At 40.5% G+C, this 14,442-nt stretch overlaps 2 protein-coding genes across 12 annotated transcripts; one reads left to right on the forward strand and one right to left on the reverse strand.

Moving 5' to 3' along the window:
• Positions 1-226: 226 nt before the first annotated feature.
• Positions 227-10,532, forward strand: si:dkey-162b23.4 (sodium/hydrogen exchanger 9B2). 11 transcript variants are annotated; one of them, XM_078943693.1, is made up of 15 exons: positions 227-294; positions 712-788; positions 1,591-1,852; positions 2,137-2,338; positions 2,548-2,718; positions 3,621-3,763; positions 3,840-3,967; positions 4,928-5,103; positions 6,522-6,628; positions 6,843-6,992; positions 7,084-7,192; positions 8,388-8,524; positions 8,618-8,801; positions 8,914-9,001; positions 9,110-9,299. In XM_078943693.1, the coding sequence occupies exons 3-15, from the start codon at positions 1,706-1,708 to the stop codon at positions 9,129-9,131; spliced, it is 1,764 nt and encodes a 587-aa protein (XP_078799819.1). In that variant the 5' UTR covers positions 227-294; positions 712-788; positions 1,591-1,705; the 3' UTR covers positions 9,132-9,299. The 11 variants fall into 11 exon arrangements, with proteins under 11 accessions (XP_078799819.1, XP_020558925.1, XP_078799823.1 ...); XM_078943695.1 differs by having other exon boundaries at positions 228-294; positions 1,583-1,852; XM_020703266.3 differs by lacking the exon at positions 8,914-9,001 and having other exon boundaries at positions 1,583-1,852; positions 9,110-10,532.
• Positions 10,533-11,434: 902 nt separating this feature from the next.
• Positions 11,435-14,126, reverse strand: LOC144990440 (CDGSH iron-sulfur domain-containing protein 2A). The gene is made up of 3 exons (XM_078943710.1): positions 13,924-14,126; positions 12,436-12,650; positions 11,435-12,303 (listed from the first exon to the last, which is right to left on the reverse strand). Exons 1-3 carry the CDS (start codon positions 14,024-14,026, stop codon positions 12,214-12,216), a joined length of 408 nt encoding a protein of 135 aa, XP_078799836.1. The 5' UTR covers positions 14,027-14,126; the 3' UTR covers positions 11,435-12,213.
• Between the last annotated feature and the right edge of the window lie 316 nt (positions 14,127-14,442).

The raw sequence follows: 14,442 nt of genomic DNA on the forward strand, positions 1-14,442 counted from the left end.
TGTTTCAGACCAATATTTATTTACAAGATACTGCTGTGACCAAAAGGATATATGGAAGAATGTTGCAGATTTCCAAAGGGTTTGATGGTGTAAAGTGGCTTTACTAGTTTTCACCTGTTGCCCCCTCACCTTTCACACTCCCGCCTTTCCTGGAGCGCACGCGGGGAGGGGGAAGGAGGGCGGATCGTGTTCCCAGCACTAATCTGCCTCATTCCTCTGACACCAGCTGGTGTGCGTTGAAAAGGCGAAGCGCAGATGACACTCCACGTCCTGTGATGGTATTTACGAAACCAGGTGGGTTATGTGCCTTTTTCTTAAGTTTTGTGCCCAGCTCTCGTGAAGGCACGAGCCAGCTGACATTTTGCAAAGGGGGGGGTTGAGTGGGAGTTGCTCAAACTGAAGTAAAAGGAAGCGCTAGCAGCTGAGACACCCACATCCTTCTTAGTGTTGACATTATTGAGCACTTTTAGGTGAAAAATCACTTCACGTTTTGCTAGCTTTGTTAGCAATTTGATATAAAATAATGTATAATTTTGAGGTTTTCATTGAGCATCGTTTTTTTGTTTACGCTCAACTCATGTAGTAGTTAAAACAGCGCGGATTAGCAAATGGGTCAAATATTTGACTTAACATCCAAACCGGCTACTAGCTAATGCTAGCTAAACATTATGTCCGATAATGGATTTAGTAACGGTTCATTTCTTTGCTCAGTCACGTGGTTTGTGTTCACTACGCCTACATCATTCCCCCCTTGCCGGACGAGACGTGGTTTACCTACAATGCCAGAGGTTAGCAGAAACTAACCACACATACATATAGCTCCAATTCCATATACATGCGTTTTAACACAGTGACTTAAGCTCTTCTTGCTAACCAAATTGGACCATATGGTCGGGCTGTAAGTAGTGTGGTTTGCTCACAATTGGATTAGCCGACGTCTGTTGCCATGTGTGCAGCTTTCAAAACATCGTAGTAGGTAGGGTTACTTCAAGTTGTATTAAATATACACAAAGAACTATACCTCTATTAGTTTTTTTCTACAAAACTACATGTTTTTGGATTTATCAGCTTAGATGCTTCAATAATACATAGGATGGATTGTCTTGAATTTAAGTAAAAAGAGCTTTCTTTGAATTTTCCTGAGATTGCTGATCATGTTGTTCTTGGAATGGAGGTGTCTCTTTCAGTATTTCATTTTTGTGTTGCATTAAACAAAAAAGGAACTTGTTTAATCCAGCTTATCTGACTGAAGGACGTGGCCTGGATGAAGTTTTAATGTTCAAGATGAAGTTGATGAAGACCTTATTTATTATAAGTGTAAGAAGCACTTAGGAGTGTTTTTAATGACGTGAAAATCCTTATTTACATGTTATGAATTGCATATGTAGGCTTGATTTGTCTTTAAAACACCATTTGATGTTCCTTTTCTATTTAGTGAGTAGCTGACATCATGTATTTGTATTGCTTTTGCTGTATTTGGTACAAAAAATGTAAATAAAGATGATATCTTAATTTACATATGCAGTTGCTGTCTTATAATTTGAACACAACAGCTATTTGATCTCCCTCATTCCCTTTGAAGCGATTTAGGTTCAAACGGCGCCTCAGTCCGGAGTGGAGTGAAGGAATGAAGTGAGCAGCGATGGCCCACGCCGTCTCCAGGTTTCTACTGTGACAAAGGAGGAAAGGAAGTTTGCTTCCAGCCATGGAGGACAGCCAGCAGAAAGCTGCCACTGTGGAACCCAGCCCTCCACACAGCTCGCCCCCCAGCCCCGTACCCAGCCCACTGCCAAGCCCAGCAGGCACCCTAATGCTCGACAGAATCGCTTTACCTGCTGCAAACCATGTAGAGGTAAAGTCAAAGTTTGGCTCGTTTTTTGCTCAACAATGAATTGTGTATTTTATTTCCTTTAGTCTAGGCAGTCGGACATTTATCCAGAATTGCTTGTAAAATTAGAACCTAAAATTATTCTAGCTAGACTCTCTCCTCTTTTTTTCTACAAGTGACACAGTAAATTTAGGTTTCATCAAAATGTCTAGAAAAGATCTTCTCTTTGCTCAGTACAGTTTTAGGACCTTTTAGCTAAACTTGTTGTCCACTATGTCAACAACTTTCTTGTTCTTTTTCTTTGAAAGCACTTGAACGTTAACCAGATCCAGGTGGTGGTCCGGCGCTGCTCAACTCCAAATGTAACCGAGGAGACCACCTATTTTATTCCTCGCAACCCAGTTGTGGATGCCGGGACCAACACAGACCCACCTGTGGTTTGTTGCCCTTTGCTCCGCAAGATTTGCCCGTGCCCGCCCAGGGGCCTGCTCGCCTCGCTGGTTACCAAAGGTGAGCCAGTTCATCTGATCGTAAACTCATCTGTTTTTTCACTGAGTTCATAGTGCATTTATTTATCGCTTTATCTATAAAAGTCTGCGTATAACTGTAATGCAGGAATACATGTTTAAACAGATTTTAAATAGATGCATGTACATCGTCTATAATTAATTTCAGTAAACTTTGCCGTATTTAAGTCGCCATCTTCTCCGTCTCTTTAGTCCTTCTAGCAGCTGTGCTCTTCGGGGTGGTTTGGTCCATCACAGGGGAGGAATGTCTTCCAAATGGAAACCTGTTTGGCATCACTGTTCTTTTTATCTGCGCTGTCGTTGGTGGCAAACTAGTCACTCTCATCCGGCTGCCTAAATTACCACCATTTCCACCGCTCCTAGGTGAGTAAGAACACTTTTTTTTTAATGCGGACAATGGCACGTTTTTATCTGTGTCATCTACAAAGGAGCTCTTTCTAATCTGTCTGGACCGGTTGGCATTATATCTTATCATCTTGCATAAATCTACACCCATCACAAAAGAAAAAGACTTCAGTAAACTGATTTCCACCCACACAAAAGGCTATCAGAAGACATAATGGTACCAATGTCGTAGCGTTTGAGTGAGGGTCATCTGCTGGCTGCAGGAATATCCTACATTTGATCACTATAAGCCACCTCTTAAAGCTTAGTAACAATGGTTCCGTACCAAAACTCAAACCCTGGTGTTTTCTGAAAGCCTGGGATGAAATGCCACTGCACATAGGATCTGATTCAACACAAAGATTCTTTTAAAATATACAGATGGTCCTGATAAGGCATGGTTTGAGGAAGTCATTTCATCAAAAATGTTCAAAGGTTCCCAAGCGCGAATGTGTCTGCTGCTCACCGCTCCCCCAGGGGATGGGTCAAATGAGGAGAACAAATTTAGCACACAAGTGTGTGACAGATAGTGGGACTTTAACTTTAACTTTATTAGTTTACTGTATCAGTTCAGATCTTTATTGTCCCATGATAAATCTGGGTGTCAACTCTGGAACAGTTTCTCTTGTCACACTTTTTATCCTTACTTTTCCTGTTTATAAAAGGTCAAATATTGGTCTTTTACATCAACTATAACCTGGTTGTGTTTTATTTACAGAAAAAAGGGTGTTAGTTCAGCTTTCATGCTGATGCTGTAAGACAATCTCCTGTTTGAGTTCAGGGGTCAGCAGGTGATTCTTGCCTTTGTGTGAGAAACAACCACCTAGAATAAACAAATGATCGGCCCTTCTCCTGTTTTCCATCTCTCTGCTGGGCCACAGGTATGCTGCTGATGGGCTTAACGCTGAGAAACATCCCAGTGGTAACAGACGCCATGCATATTGACTTCAGGTGGTCTGGTTCTCTCAGGAATATCGCTCTGGCTGTTATCCTGGCCAGAGCTGGTTTGGGGCTGGATCCTAAGGTGAGATTATATTTGACTTTTTAACGCAGCTGTTTAAATAGGAGCTAACTGTGTGTTGTTGTTTTTTAATTGTCAGGCTCTGAAGAAATTAAAAGCTGTGTGTGTTCGCGTGGCAGCTGGTCCCTGCTTGGTGGAGGCCTGCACCACAGCGCTGGTCTCTCACTTCCTCATGGGCTTACCCTGGGTGTGGGGCTTCATTCTCGGGTAGATATTTTTTTTTGCCCCATCTAAATCTTAAGATTCTGTTTTTCTAATGCAGTGATTTACCCTCTTTTTAACCTCTCAAATTTTTACAAAAGAATCCCGACCTTTTTGTTGATTTCTGCAAAGACAGAAAACAACCCAGCAATTTACCAAAGACCCCTAATCTGTAATGATTGCCATCTTTACAATCCCACTCCAATCGTCAAATGATCTATTCTGAATGATCTTTTACTGATGCTTATGCCGTATTTAATTATAAAACCTTTGTCGTTTTCTTGGGCATACATATCAGCAGGGGGGCAGGAGTTTATAAGAAATTTGCAGCTGAGTTGTGAGCCCGCCCCCACTTCCCACCAAATGTGTGCAAAAAGAGCTTGTGGCTTAAAAAATGACAGAATTCTTGAAGGTTTTTGGTGAATGTAAAGACATCTGCCAATAAACTGTCTGTCAATGCAGAATGTATGAATTAATCTTAAATGAAATGCAATGACGGGAGGTGACTGACACTTGAGTCTCAGCATAAAGGAATGAATGTGAATGTAAAGCTGTCCACCCATGAGGAAATTAAACAAATATGACAATTCCCTGCTCCAATTAAGACATTTATACTTTGGAAATAGATTTATGGTTTGGAAATGACTGCAAAAATCTGTACTGCCAACATTTAAGACTATACTTATCTTTCTTGTAACTGTAATTGTTTTGTATCTGTAAGGCGACCTTGGGTTTCCAGAAAGGTGCTATATAAATACAATTCATAATTTTTATTATTAAGGTTTGTTTTAGCAAAGTTTAAGTCTTACAAACTTCTCCATGGTTACATTGTCTGTAAGAATTTCACTTTTGTAAGTCCAGCATCTTTTTATAGATGGAGTTATCAGGTCATAAATGTCTGCTCTGTTCAGAAATGTTTCCTTTAGATTTTCAGATCTCCATGTAAGATGAATCTGTTGTTTTTAGTTTTGTTCTGGCCGCTGTGAGTCCAGCGGTGGTGGTTCCCTCCATGCTGCTGCTGCAGAAGCAGGGTTACGGCGTGGAGAAGGGCATTCCCACTCTGCTGATGGCCGCCGGCAGTTTTGATGACATTCTTGCCATCACAGGGTTCACTACATGCTTAGGCATGGCCTTTGCTACAGGTGATGTACACTCCTTTAAATAAAGCAATCCATACATTTACTAGATTTTTTAAGTACATGAAGTACTTTTGTATCTACAAGTGTTGGAAACCCTGTGATCTGTCATTATCCCAGCAGAGGGACCAACTGAGCTCATGATCTTAAGACACTTTAAACTTGTATTAGTTTTTAAAAGTTTTTAAACCTCAAAATTAAACAATGTTTTCTGTGTGTTACTATACTGACTTAAAATATCTTTTTGACATGAAATTATTTTTTTCTCCTAATTCATGGCGTTTAACCAGACATAACTTTAGTTTTTTAGCTTTGAGATGTGAAAGCGTTATGATTTTCTTCACCATAGATCAGAGGTCGGGAACCAGCGGCTCCAGAGCCGCATGCAGCTCTTTCATGCCTGTGCTGCGGCTCTCTTTGCTCTTGTAAAATAACTATCATGTTCTAAGATTGTCGTGGTGCCTTTAACACTGTCAGGTAGTGAAAGCAGGCAGGAGGGGGCGTGTCTGCAGCTGTAAACGCCGACCAGAGTCTGTAATGGGATGGAAATTTTTTCTGGAAAGACAGTCAGTAGCGATCTCGTAGGGGACACATGAGCGCCCAAAAAAAAAGGCTTTTTTCCCCGTAGACTAAATTAGTTAAATTTGCATCAAGAGGCCCCTACTATCCTGTCACCTTGCTGCTATAATGACCGTATGTCTGTGTAGAACACGCTGGAGGGGGGGTTGCACGTGGGGGAAAACAACGAACAGGTAGCGAGGTGGGGGCGGGGCTTAGACTCGCCGCTTTTGATACCAGACCCGCAACAAACTAACAGCTGCTCCCTAACAAAAAGTAGTTGTCATCCAAAAATTTATATAATTTATTGGGTTCATTGGATTTAAAGAAAATAGATAAATAGAAAGGAGTCTGCATTAAAGTGAATTTGTTTCCATCATCTCATTCATCTTATCTCTAGGTGTTTGACAGATGGAAAAGTCTACTCAAGGATGTGGAAAATGGACTAAAGATCAAAGGAAAAATCACGCTCATAAAGAATAAAAATAACTAAAATAAATAATTAAATAAATATCCTGACAGCATTTTAAATGAATACAAGCATCTCCAAATGAACTATTGCGATATATCTGCAAAAACATTTTTTCTAACACCCCTAGTGTTGGGGCTCCCTGTGCTTTCATTTCTGTGGGAAGCTGATCCAAATGGCTCTTTGAGAGGTTCAGGTTGCCGACCCATGCCGTAGATCAACAGAGCAGACGGAACAATGTTCTGTCAGGAGACACAGAACCAAAGAGTTCTTAAAATATCCACACAAAAAAGTCAGCTCAACTCAATATTCAAGGCTGAGAAATGAATCAAATAAACGTTCAGTCTAATATTCAGCACAACTGATTTCTTAATTCATTTTCTCCTAATCTCATTAGGCTCCACGGGGTACAACCTCCTCCGAGGGGTTCTGGAAGTGACCGGCGGGACGGTTGCTGGAATTCTCCTCGGCATCCTCATTCAGTACTTCCCAAGTGTGGACCAGGTGTGCCATGTCTTTATGCATTACATTCCTACAAGTGTGTCGTATTGACAGCGGGTTATTCTTTGTAAACATGATCTTCCGAATCAGTGCAGTTTGATTAGAATGGGATTAGAAATTCCGATTCTGCAGACGTCTTTACCAGGATAATTCAGTGACATAAAGTTGGGATGTTTCCTTCAGCTGAAATATTGTCATTGTTGACTTTCTCTTGTAGAAATACGTGGTGATGAAGCGTTCCTTCTTGGTGTTGGGTCTGTCTGTCTTTGCTGTGTTTGGCAGTGATGTGGCAGGCTTTCCCGGCTCTGGAGGCCTCTGCACCCTGCTGCTGGCATTCCTGGCTGGCCTCGGCTGGGGGGCAGAAAAGGTGAAGGCTGTGCAGAGAGTGTTAGATCCCAGCATCAGCAGATTCCACGTGTCTGCTGCGGCCTTGATATCGTCTTGTGTTTTGTCTTAAGGCACGTGTGGAGGAGGTTGTGGGGTGGGCTTGGGATGTCTTTCAGCCTCTGCTGTTCGGACTAATTGGTGCGGAAATTCGCCTCTCTGAATTGGAGGGACATGCAGTCGGTAAGATTACTGAAAAACCTTAAGCTACATTCAAACACAACAGAGAAGTCCAGTTTCAATATTTATGTCCCACTTTGATCATCTTTTGATCTATGACTGGATACTGGGACATAGTTTCTGCAGAGGAGCAGGAGTTGATAGGAGATTCCCCTCTGAGTTGTGGCAGGGATTGTTGGCGCAGAGCAACCCCGCCCCCCCACTCCCCATTATTTGGAGCTTGGAGCAGGGAGCTTGCTGCCCGCCCAGCGTATTATATACTCCAAAAACTTAGAAGGGCAATATTGAGCTTAATTTTTTTATATATATGTCCTCCATCATCAGAAAGATTCCACAAGAATATGTTAAAAACACGATTTTCATGGGAGTGGGCCGCTAAGTCAATGTACAGATGCAATCAGAGATGCTGTGGCACATTTTCAAGATCCCAATGTTTCCAGAGTTCAAATATCAGAAGTTTTGGCAAAGAATTTGCATCTCATGAGTCAGAAACTCTTCTTTGGTCTGTGACGTGTTGATGATTTGATCAACCAAAACCAACATGGAGGAGAATCTGATCTCTGCCGTTTGTGCTTCGACTTAACTTGACATTTCACTTTTTTATATGAGGAAAATTTCATTTCAATCTTATTTAACATTTTTCACTCCTTGGACTAATGTGGGACAGCGAGTTGTCAAACTGGGTCACAGAGAGATGGAAATAGCTCTAAAAGGGGCCGTCATTCAGGCGCAGCTCCTGCAGTAGATGGTGAACCTCCCCGCACTGAGAGAATGTCTGAATGATGTCATGAACCCAGACATGGAGACATGATTACTGATGTTTTTGAGGGGCTCCTCAAAAGAATTCCACATCATCCGTGTCTTCATTAATGCGTAGATGAGGCTAAACACTTTTAGTGGTAGCTCCTCCCACACACAGCGGGACGCAGTGAATTTGACGCGGGACGTGAAATTGATGTCAAATTTGCATAATTTGCTACTTCTTTATCTCTTTCTTAATAATAAAATCCCTGTCACTCCCGACACTCGTATCCTAAAGTAGCAGACTAATTTGCCTTTAGGGTTTGAGTTTATTCCAATGCAAATGTGGTATAACAATCAGTTTTTATTCACAATAAAGCCCAACCTTCTTGTTTTTGATATTGTGATGGTCATGTATTTGAAGGTGTTTTATCTCTCCTTTTGTCTGTCTTTGCAGGTTTGGGTATAGCCTCTTTGCTCATCGCTCTGCTGGTTAGAGTGCTGTTCACCTATGTCTGTGTGCTGTTTGCTGATTTCAACACTCGAGAAAAGGTGTTCATAGCTCTGGCATGGATTCCCAAAGCAACCGTGCAGGTCAGCAAATGGTTTCCATGCAGTTTGCACCAAATTGAGTATCCAAAAATTCTCTCCCAGATGAGTCACTGGTTTCATTCTTGTCCTCACCAGGCGGCTATAGGCTCCAAAGCTTTAGACATGGCTCGAGTAAACGGTGACTCACATCTGATCCAGAACGGCATGGACGTGCTGACTGTGGCTGTGCTCTCCATTCTCCTCACTGCTCCCATAGGAGCTCTTATTATAGGCCTCTGCGGGCCCCGCCTGCTGCAAAAACCAAAGATCTTAGACTGTGGTGAGCGAGTCAAACCCAATTTGTCTACGTTCTTTTTAGGTGGGTAAAGGTCAACGTTGAGGAATGAAAAGTGCCACTGCTGCTCTTTGTGATTTCCCTCCACCTGCTTTAGTTTCCTTACCTTACTTAAATTCCAGCCTGGTCCACGTCAACAAACATTTGCATAGTTCTAGATCCTCTAGTTTCAGCTCAAAATCCCAGTGAGTTTTCCTGCTTCTCTATCGCTCACTCCTCTTTACATCTGTAACTCAGAACTTGAACAACTTGTGATTTAATTTTATGAAATGTGTGTCTTTTTTTGTATTTAGGAACAGAAGCAGGAGGAGATGATGACGGTGAAACTCCAGTCACATTCGAGAGTACACTCTGATAACTCCATCCACTGTTCTTCACACCTCAGATGTCTGAGCTGCCCTTTAGCCACCAAGTGGCTCTCCGTTGGTCAGCTCCGGATGTTTATCAGTCCTGTATTTATAGCCTCTGGTGGTTTCCAGACCCCACATTCTAAACAAAGACACTGTGTCTGTTGTGTCCTGCTGGATGAATCTTTTAAAACAAGATCTTTTGTCTAAGGAAAGGAAATTATTCTTCTATATGCTGTTGTGAGGCTCCCAATCGTTTAGAAACATGGATTGATTATCCAGAGCTTCACTGAATCCAGTATTTGTTTTCTGTTGGTTTTAGTAGTTGGACTTGAAAGGAAAAGGGGTGTATAGATAAACTACTGTTTTACTAAAGCTGCTGACACACCGGGCTAAACGTGGGTCATTCAATGCACATATCTATCATGGACAAGCAGGAAGGGGCTGCTTCTTCTATTTCCACTGTTTACTAGCACATGTCTTCCACCGACAACTGGAAGAGGCTTGGTGTGAAATATCAAAGCGGTGCACATCTTGCTCCAGGATTTTTCTTTTACAGCTCCATTTTCGATAAATGTCATAGAATTCCAAACCGCAACTCTTAATTTAACTTCCGCAATCACTGTTCAAAAGGTTAGCACTTCAATGAATTAAAAAAAAAAATCTATTCCTCACTATCAAATCCAAGTCCCTGATTGGTCAAAACTTTCAATGTGCGTTCAGTATCCACACGTCATGGAAACCTGCATTGCTTTGCGTGAATGCAAGATTTTGAACGAGGAAGCCCGAGACGCGCATTTCAATAGACTTTTCATTGGACGTAGTCTCTTGAACGTGCGACGCCTCGGGAGGTATGAAAGTAGCTTTAGACTACTCCCTAAAAGCACTTGTCTTTGTGGGGTTTTGAAGTCAGCCCTTAAAGCAATATGTTTTTATTAATGTCAATGTGATAGTTCAGCATGTTTGTGACATGTTTTATATGTTGATGAATTGATGAATTGTATAGTTTACAACAAATACCACATTTTTTACTGCACTATACTTGGGTTGATACATAATGCTAATGGAAATGCCAAGAGACAGCTACTACTGTACATCCTATGCTTTAGTTTATATGTTGATCTATTTAGTGTACTTTCAATAGAGAATTGTGTTTTTATCACTGTATAAGTTTAAACACATTTAGATCCATTGAGTGTAATGTTTGTCTTTAATTTTATCTTTATTCAAACAAATGTGTTAGAGAATATGGTTTAAGTTTTTTTTTTTTTTAATGTTTTTTTTGTACAACATCTACAGTATTGCTGCAAATATTAACCAATACACTTTGTACAAATAGAACTTGCATAAATTGTTTTATCACACTGAATTCATGGCTTTGTGTGTTCCTATACAACATATCCTTAAAATGCTGCTAAAATGATCATTCCTGTTGAAGCGTTTAAGGAGCTCTCTTCTATTATGGATCATATTTGACCAATGGAGACTTTATTTTAATTTTCCTACCAGTGCTACTTTAAAGCTTGGAGAATTTCAATAGTTTTTATACAAATGATTCTCAACTGATAATGGTCTGAATCCTTTGCAGTACAATCTTGCATTTCATAATTGAAAACCTGAAAGAAAGTTTGTACTGTAGCCATTTTTACTACAGAATCTGCCTTTCCCTTCTGAGGTCGCCATAGCGAAACAGCTTCCTCCATCTAACCCTGTCCTTTGCACCTTCTTCTCAAACACCAGCCACCTTCATGTCTTTGTTCACTACGTCCATAAACCTCTTTGGTCTTCCTCTGGACCTCTTGCCTGGTACACACGCACCTTCCTGCTGTCCTTCGACCAACAGAAGTCCAATTTCCACTGGTTCCCCATTGGACAAGTAGCACACATGGTGGTCGTGGTTAACCTCGACCAATCCAGTCTGGATATCATAGGTCTGTTTCACATATCTTATTAGGCAAAGACATCTGTATTTATCCGGGCTTGGGACCAGTGCAATAAGATTCTTACTTGGGACCCTTGCAGCCCTATCACAGCAACATTTTTGCCTACAGAATGTCCTCTCCATGTATGTACTTCTTTAAAACCCACAGAATTATGTACAAAGTAGTGATTTTTTGGTATTTGTATTTAGCACCATCACAGTGTTGCTACTATCTGTGAATGCTAGCATGCTAAAGTTAGCATAGACATTAGCTTTACCTTAAAAGCAGCTTTAGACTGTTAGCGTGTCTATTGAAAAGATAATTGACAACATTAAGAAAATGAGACAAATGACTTTTGTACATTTTTATTTGCATTAAGCTTCAACATTTTTTCATACTTGAAGAAAACAAGCAGTTTTAATCTGACAGAACTATTTTAGTTAACTATGAGCATTTATTTTGACAAGAATTGACATTTTTCACAATTATACTGTAAGTACTTTAGTTAAAAGTTATAGCAATGATTTAGATAACACATACTGTCAGCAAAAAGACCATAATCCTTTGCAGTTAACTCATGTTAAATTTAGCAATATGATAGTATCACTTAGTGGTGTATAAGGGAAATTAGGTTAAATACAAAAAAAGAAACTTTAATGAATGACTAAGTTGGCTATCATACATACTATAACTTATTTTATATATAATGTTAACTTTCACACCATAAAGAAAAAGATTAAAATATGGCCAACCAAAAGGCAAGAAAGAAACCTTTACAGTGCAACAAGTAGACATGTTGGCCTACAGACTAAGTAATGACATTTTAAGGGAAAAGGTTTCCATCTGACTATCAGACTTCATCACGGAGTTACTGTAGGTCTTTCAGGCTTCATGGCGATCTTACTGTTCTTTCTTCCACAAAGAATGCACATGATTATGAGGGGCTTTAACCATTTTCTAAAGGCCAAGCTGGTAAAAAAAAAGGCCCTTGCAGAAAGTGACTTCTTTAATTTCATTAAATTAAAAATTTAGAGTCAGGCTGCAGATTGTGTTATCCAATAAGAGCAAATGTGGCACAGAGACAAAACCAGAAAAACAAACAAGTGGCAGAATCTGTTAAAAAGAAAGCTATAGAATCTTCTTTTTGAGTATGAGCGGTCCCACGTTGTCTCCAGTGAGTTCATTGTGCTTTAAGTGTGACTTGTCACAAACAGGAAACTAAAAGAGGAAGATGATGATGATCAGTGAGATGCAGAAAACACACCCTTATCTCAAACCACGAAAATAAACCCTAAACTATAAAGCAGTTTCTGTTAAGTTTAATGAAAAAAAAAAAATTCCATAACTTACAGTTTTGGAGCGCCAGCAGCGACAGTAACACACATTTTGACAGTTCAGGTCCTCAATATCAATTTCGTTGACCACTTTAGGGTTCTCTTTCTGGATCTTCAGATTGATCAGACTGTCTTTCTGCTTCTTCTTCTTGGGCAGAAAAGGGCGAATGGTCAGATAGCCCAGCAAGGCCAAGATGCCCAGGAGCGGCAGCAACCGGAGCCACTCTGACACTGCAGACAAAGACGTTTGCACATCAGCAACACACTAAAAGAAGCCATCAAGAGTCGGGGGTAATCCTAACAAGAGGCTCGTCAAAACTCCCAGAATATCCCTTTTTGTCGTCACCAGCAGCTTGATCTGAGCTGACAGGAAATGTTTCCTGAAAATACAGTTGTGTTTAGGCTCCGTCCTCTCAGCGCAATGAGTTCAGCGATGCAACCAAGTATGTCACATATCATGTCGCTCTTATTTTGTAAACAATTTTACATGGATGTCATGTGCAATTCACCAGCTTCATGCCGGAGCTGCATTTAGTGTCACCTTATATCATCAGTAACCGCCTGGAAACTGCTATGGGGAAAACCCTTCCTTACATTATGAGGCGCAAGCAAGGACAAGCCACAGAGGGAGGATCAGTTGATCAGTTACTCAAAAAGAGTTTTACTCAATCATGAGGCACTTTTACTCTAAAACAACTCTATTCTTAAAAATAAAATAAAATAAGGAAGAAGGGTCTTTCAAGATGGAAGATTCTAAGTGATGTTCCTGATAAATACTTAGTAAATGTCATAATTTCATGTCAAAACAAAGCAAGTATTTTTTGTTTTTTTCAACTTTAACACTCATTTATTGCATCAAACCTGTAAACAAAGTTGCTTTCCCCCCATTGAAACCAGGATATTAACTGAATTCTGCAACACAGTGTCATGTGTTTATGGTTTGACACACATCATCCTACTGAGCTGTAACAACAGGTTTAGTGTGTTGCTATGCAAAAAAGGGTCCAGGGAAAATAATAGAGATGCATCTGTTTGATATATTCAAAGTACTGCAACTACAGCTGCAGCTGATGAATGAACTGTTGGTGCTAAACCTGGGATCAGACCAGGAAATTCAGTTGCTTAAACCCAAAAGTTAACCATTGATGAATTGAATGAGGTAAAAACCCACGTGATTTATAAATGTTTTATCTTAAAACTAATAAACAAAACAAAAACCTGCATTCACCTGTAAATGGCACATTTCAAAGAACAAACCATAATAAAAACCATAATCACATGTTTCTGCAGGTTGGGATTAGTTTTGATCTGTAACCAGGGTCACATGTCACATTTCTGCTAGTTATTTTTATATATAAACACATGCTTTTTTTGGTGTAAAAAGTATCAATAGATGCTATCGCGGGTTCAAATGTGCACATTTATTAGCTTGTTACTCTGTGTTGAAAAGTTCAACTTGTCCTTTTTCACGTGACAGAGACCCGCAAGGCTTTTTTTATTTTACCTGTTAGTTTGGTGAATCCACCGATGCTTTCCGGTAGTGGAAGCTTTTTCAGATAAGCTGGAAGCTGGACTTTTATTATTCTTGAAATAGTTTCTAAAACCATCTCGAATCGCTCCGTGGGGTCCTGTTTTGGCTTTGGCTTGTTAGTTCCTGGGTTCGCTTTATGTCATTACGTTGGTTTATAGGCGCGCCTTGGCGCGCGTGCGCAAACTCCGCCCGTAAAAGAGTCGCCACTCCCGAAACCAAGCGTAGACGCTGTCGTGAATACAGATTCTGTTGTCATGTGACAACAGCGCTCGACCAATCAGCGTCGGAGGAGCTGGTGTACTCTGATTGGACGCCGGTGGTGCAACCTAATGATGCTGTGAAAGGGCACCTTGGCTGGATTTTAGAGTTTTCATCGTTTAAATTTGTTCGATTTTAAACGTGTTTCTAAAATATCACTAAAAATATGAATATAGTTATATTCTCACCAAATACCGAATGTATTGTGCCTCATCCCCATTTCCCCCTGTAAAT

The sequence above is a fragment of the Oryzias latipes genome (genome assembly GCF_053564925.1).
Source record: "Oryzias latipes strain Hd-rR chromosome 1 unlocalized genomic scaffold, Olatipes_Hd-rR_3.1 chr1_Y".
Classification (NCBI taxonomy): Eukaryota; Metazoa; Chordata; class Actinopteri; order Beloniformes; family Adrianichthyidae; genus Oryzias; species Oryzias latipes.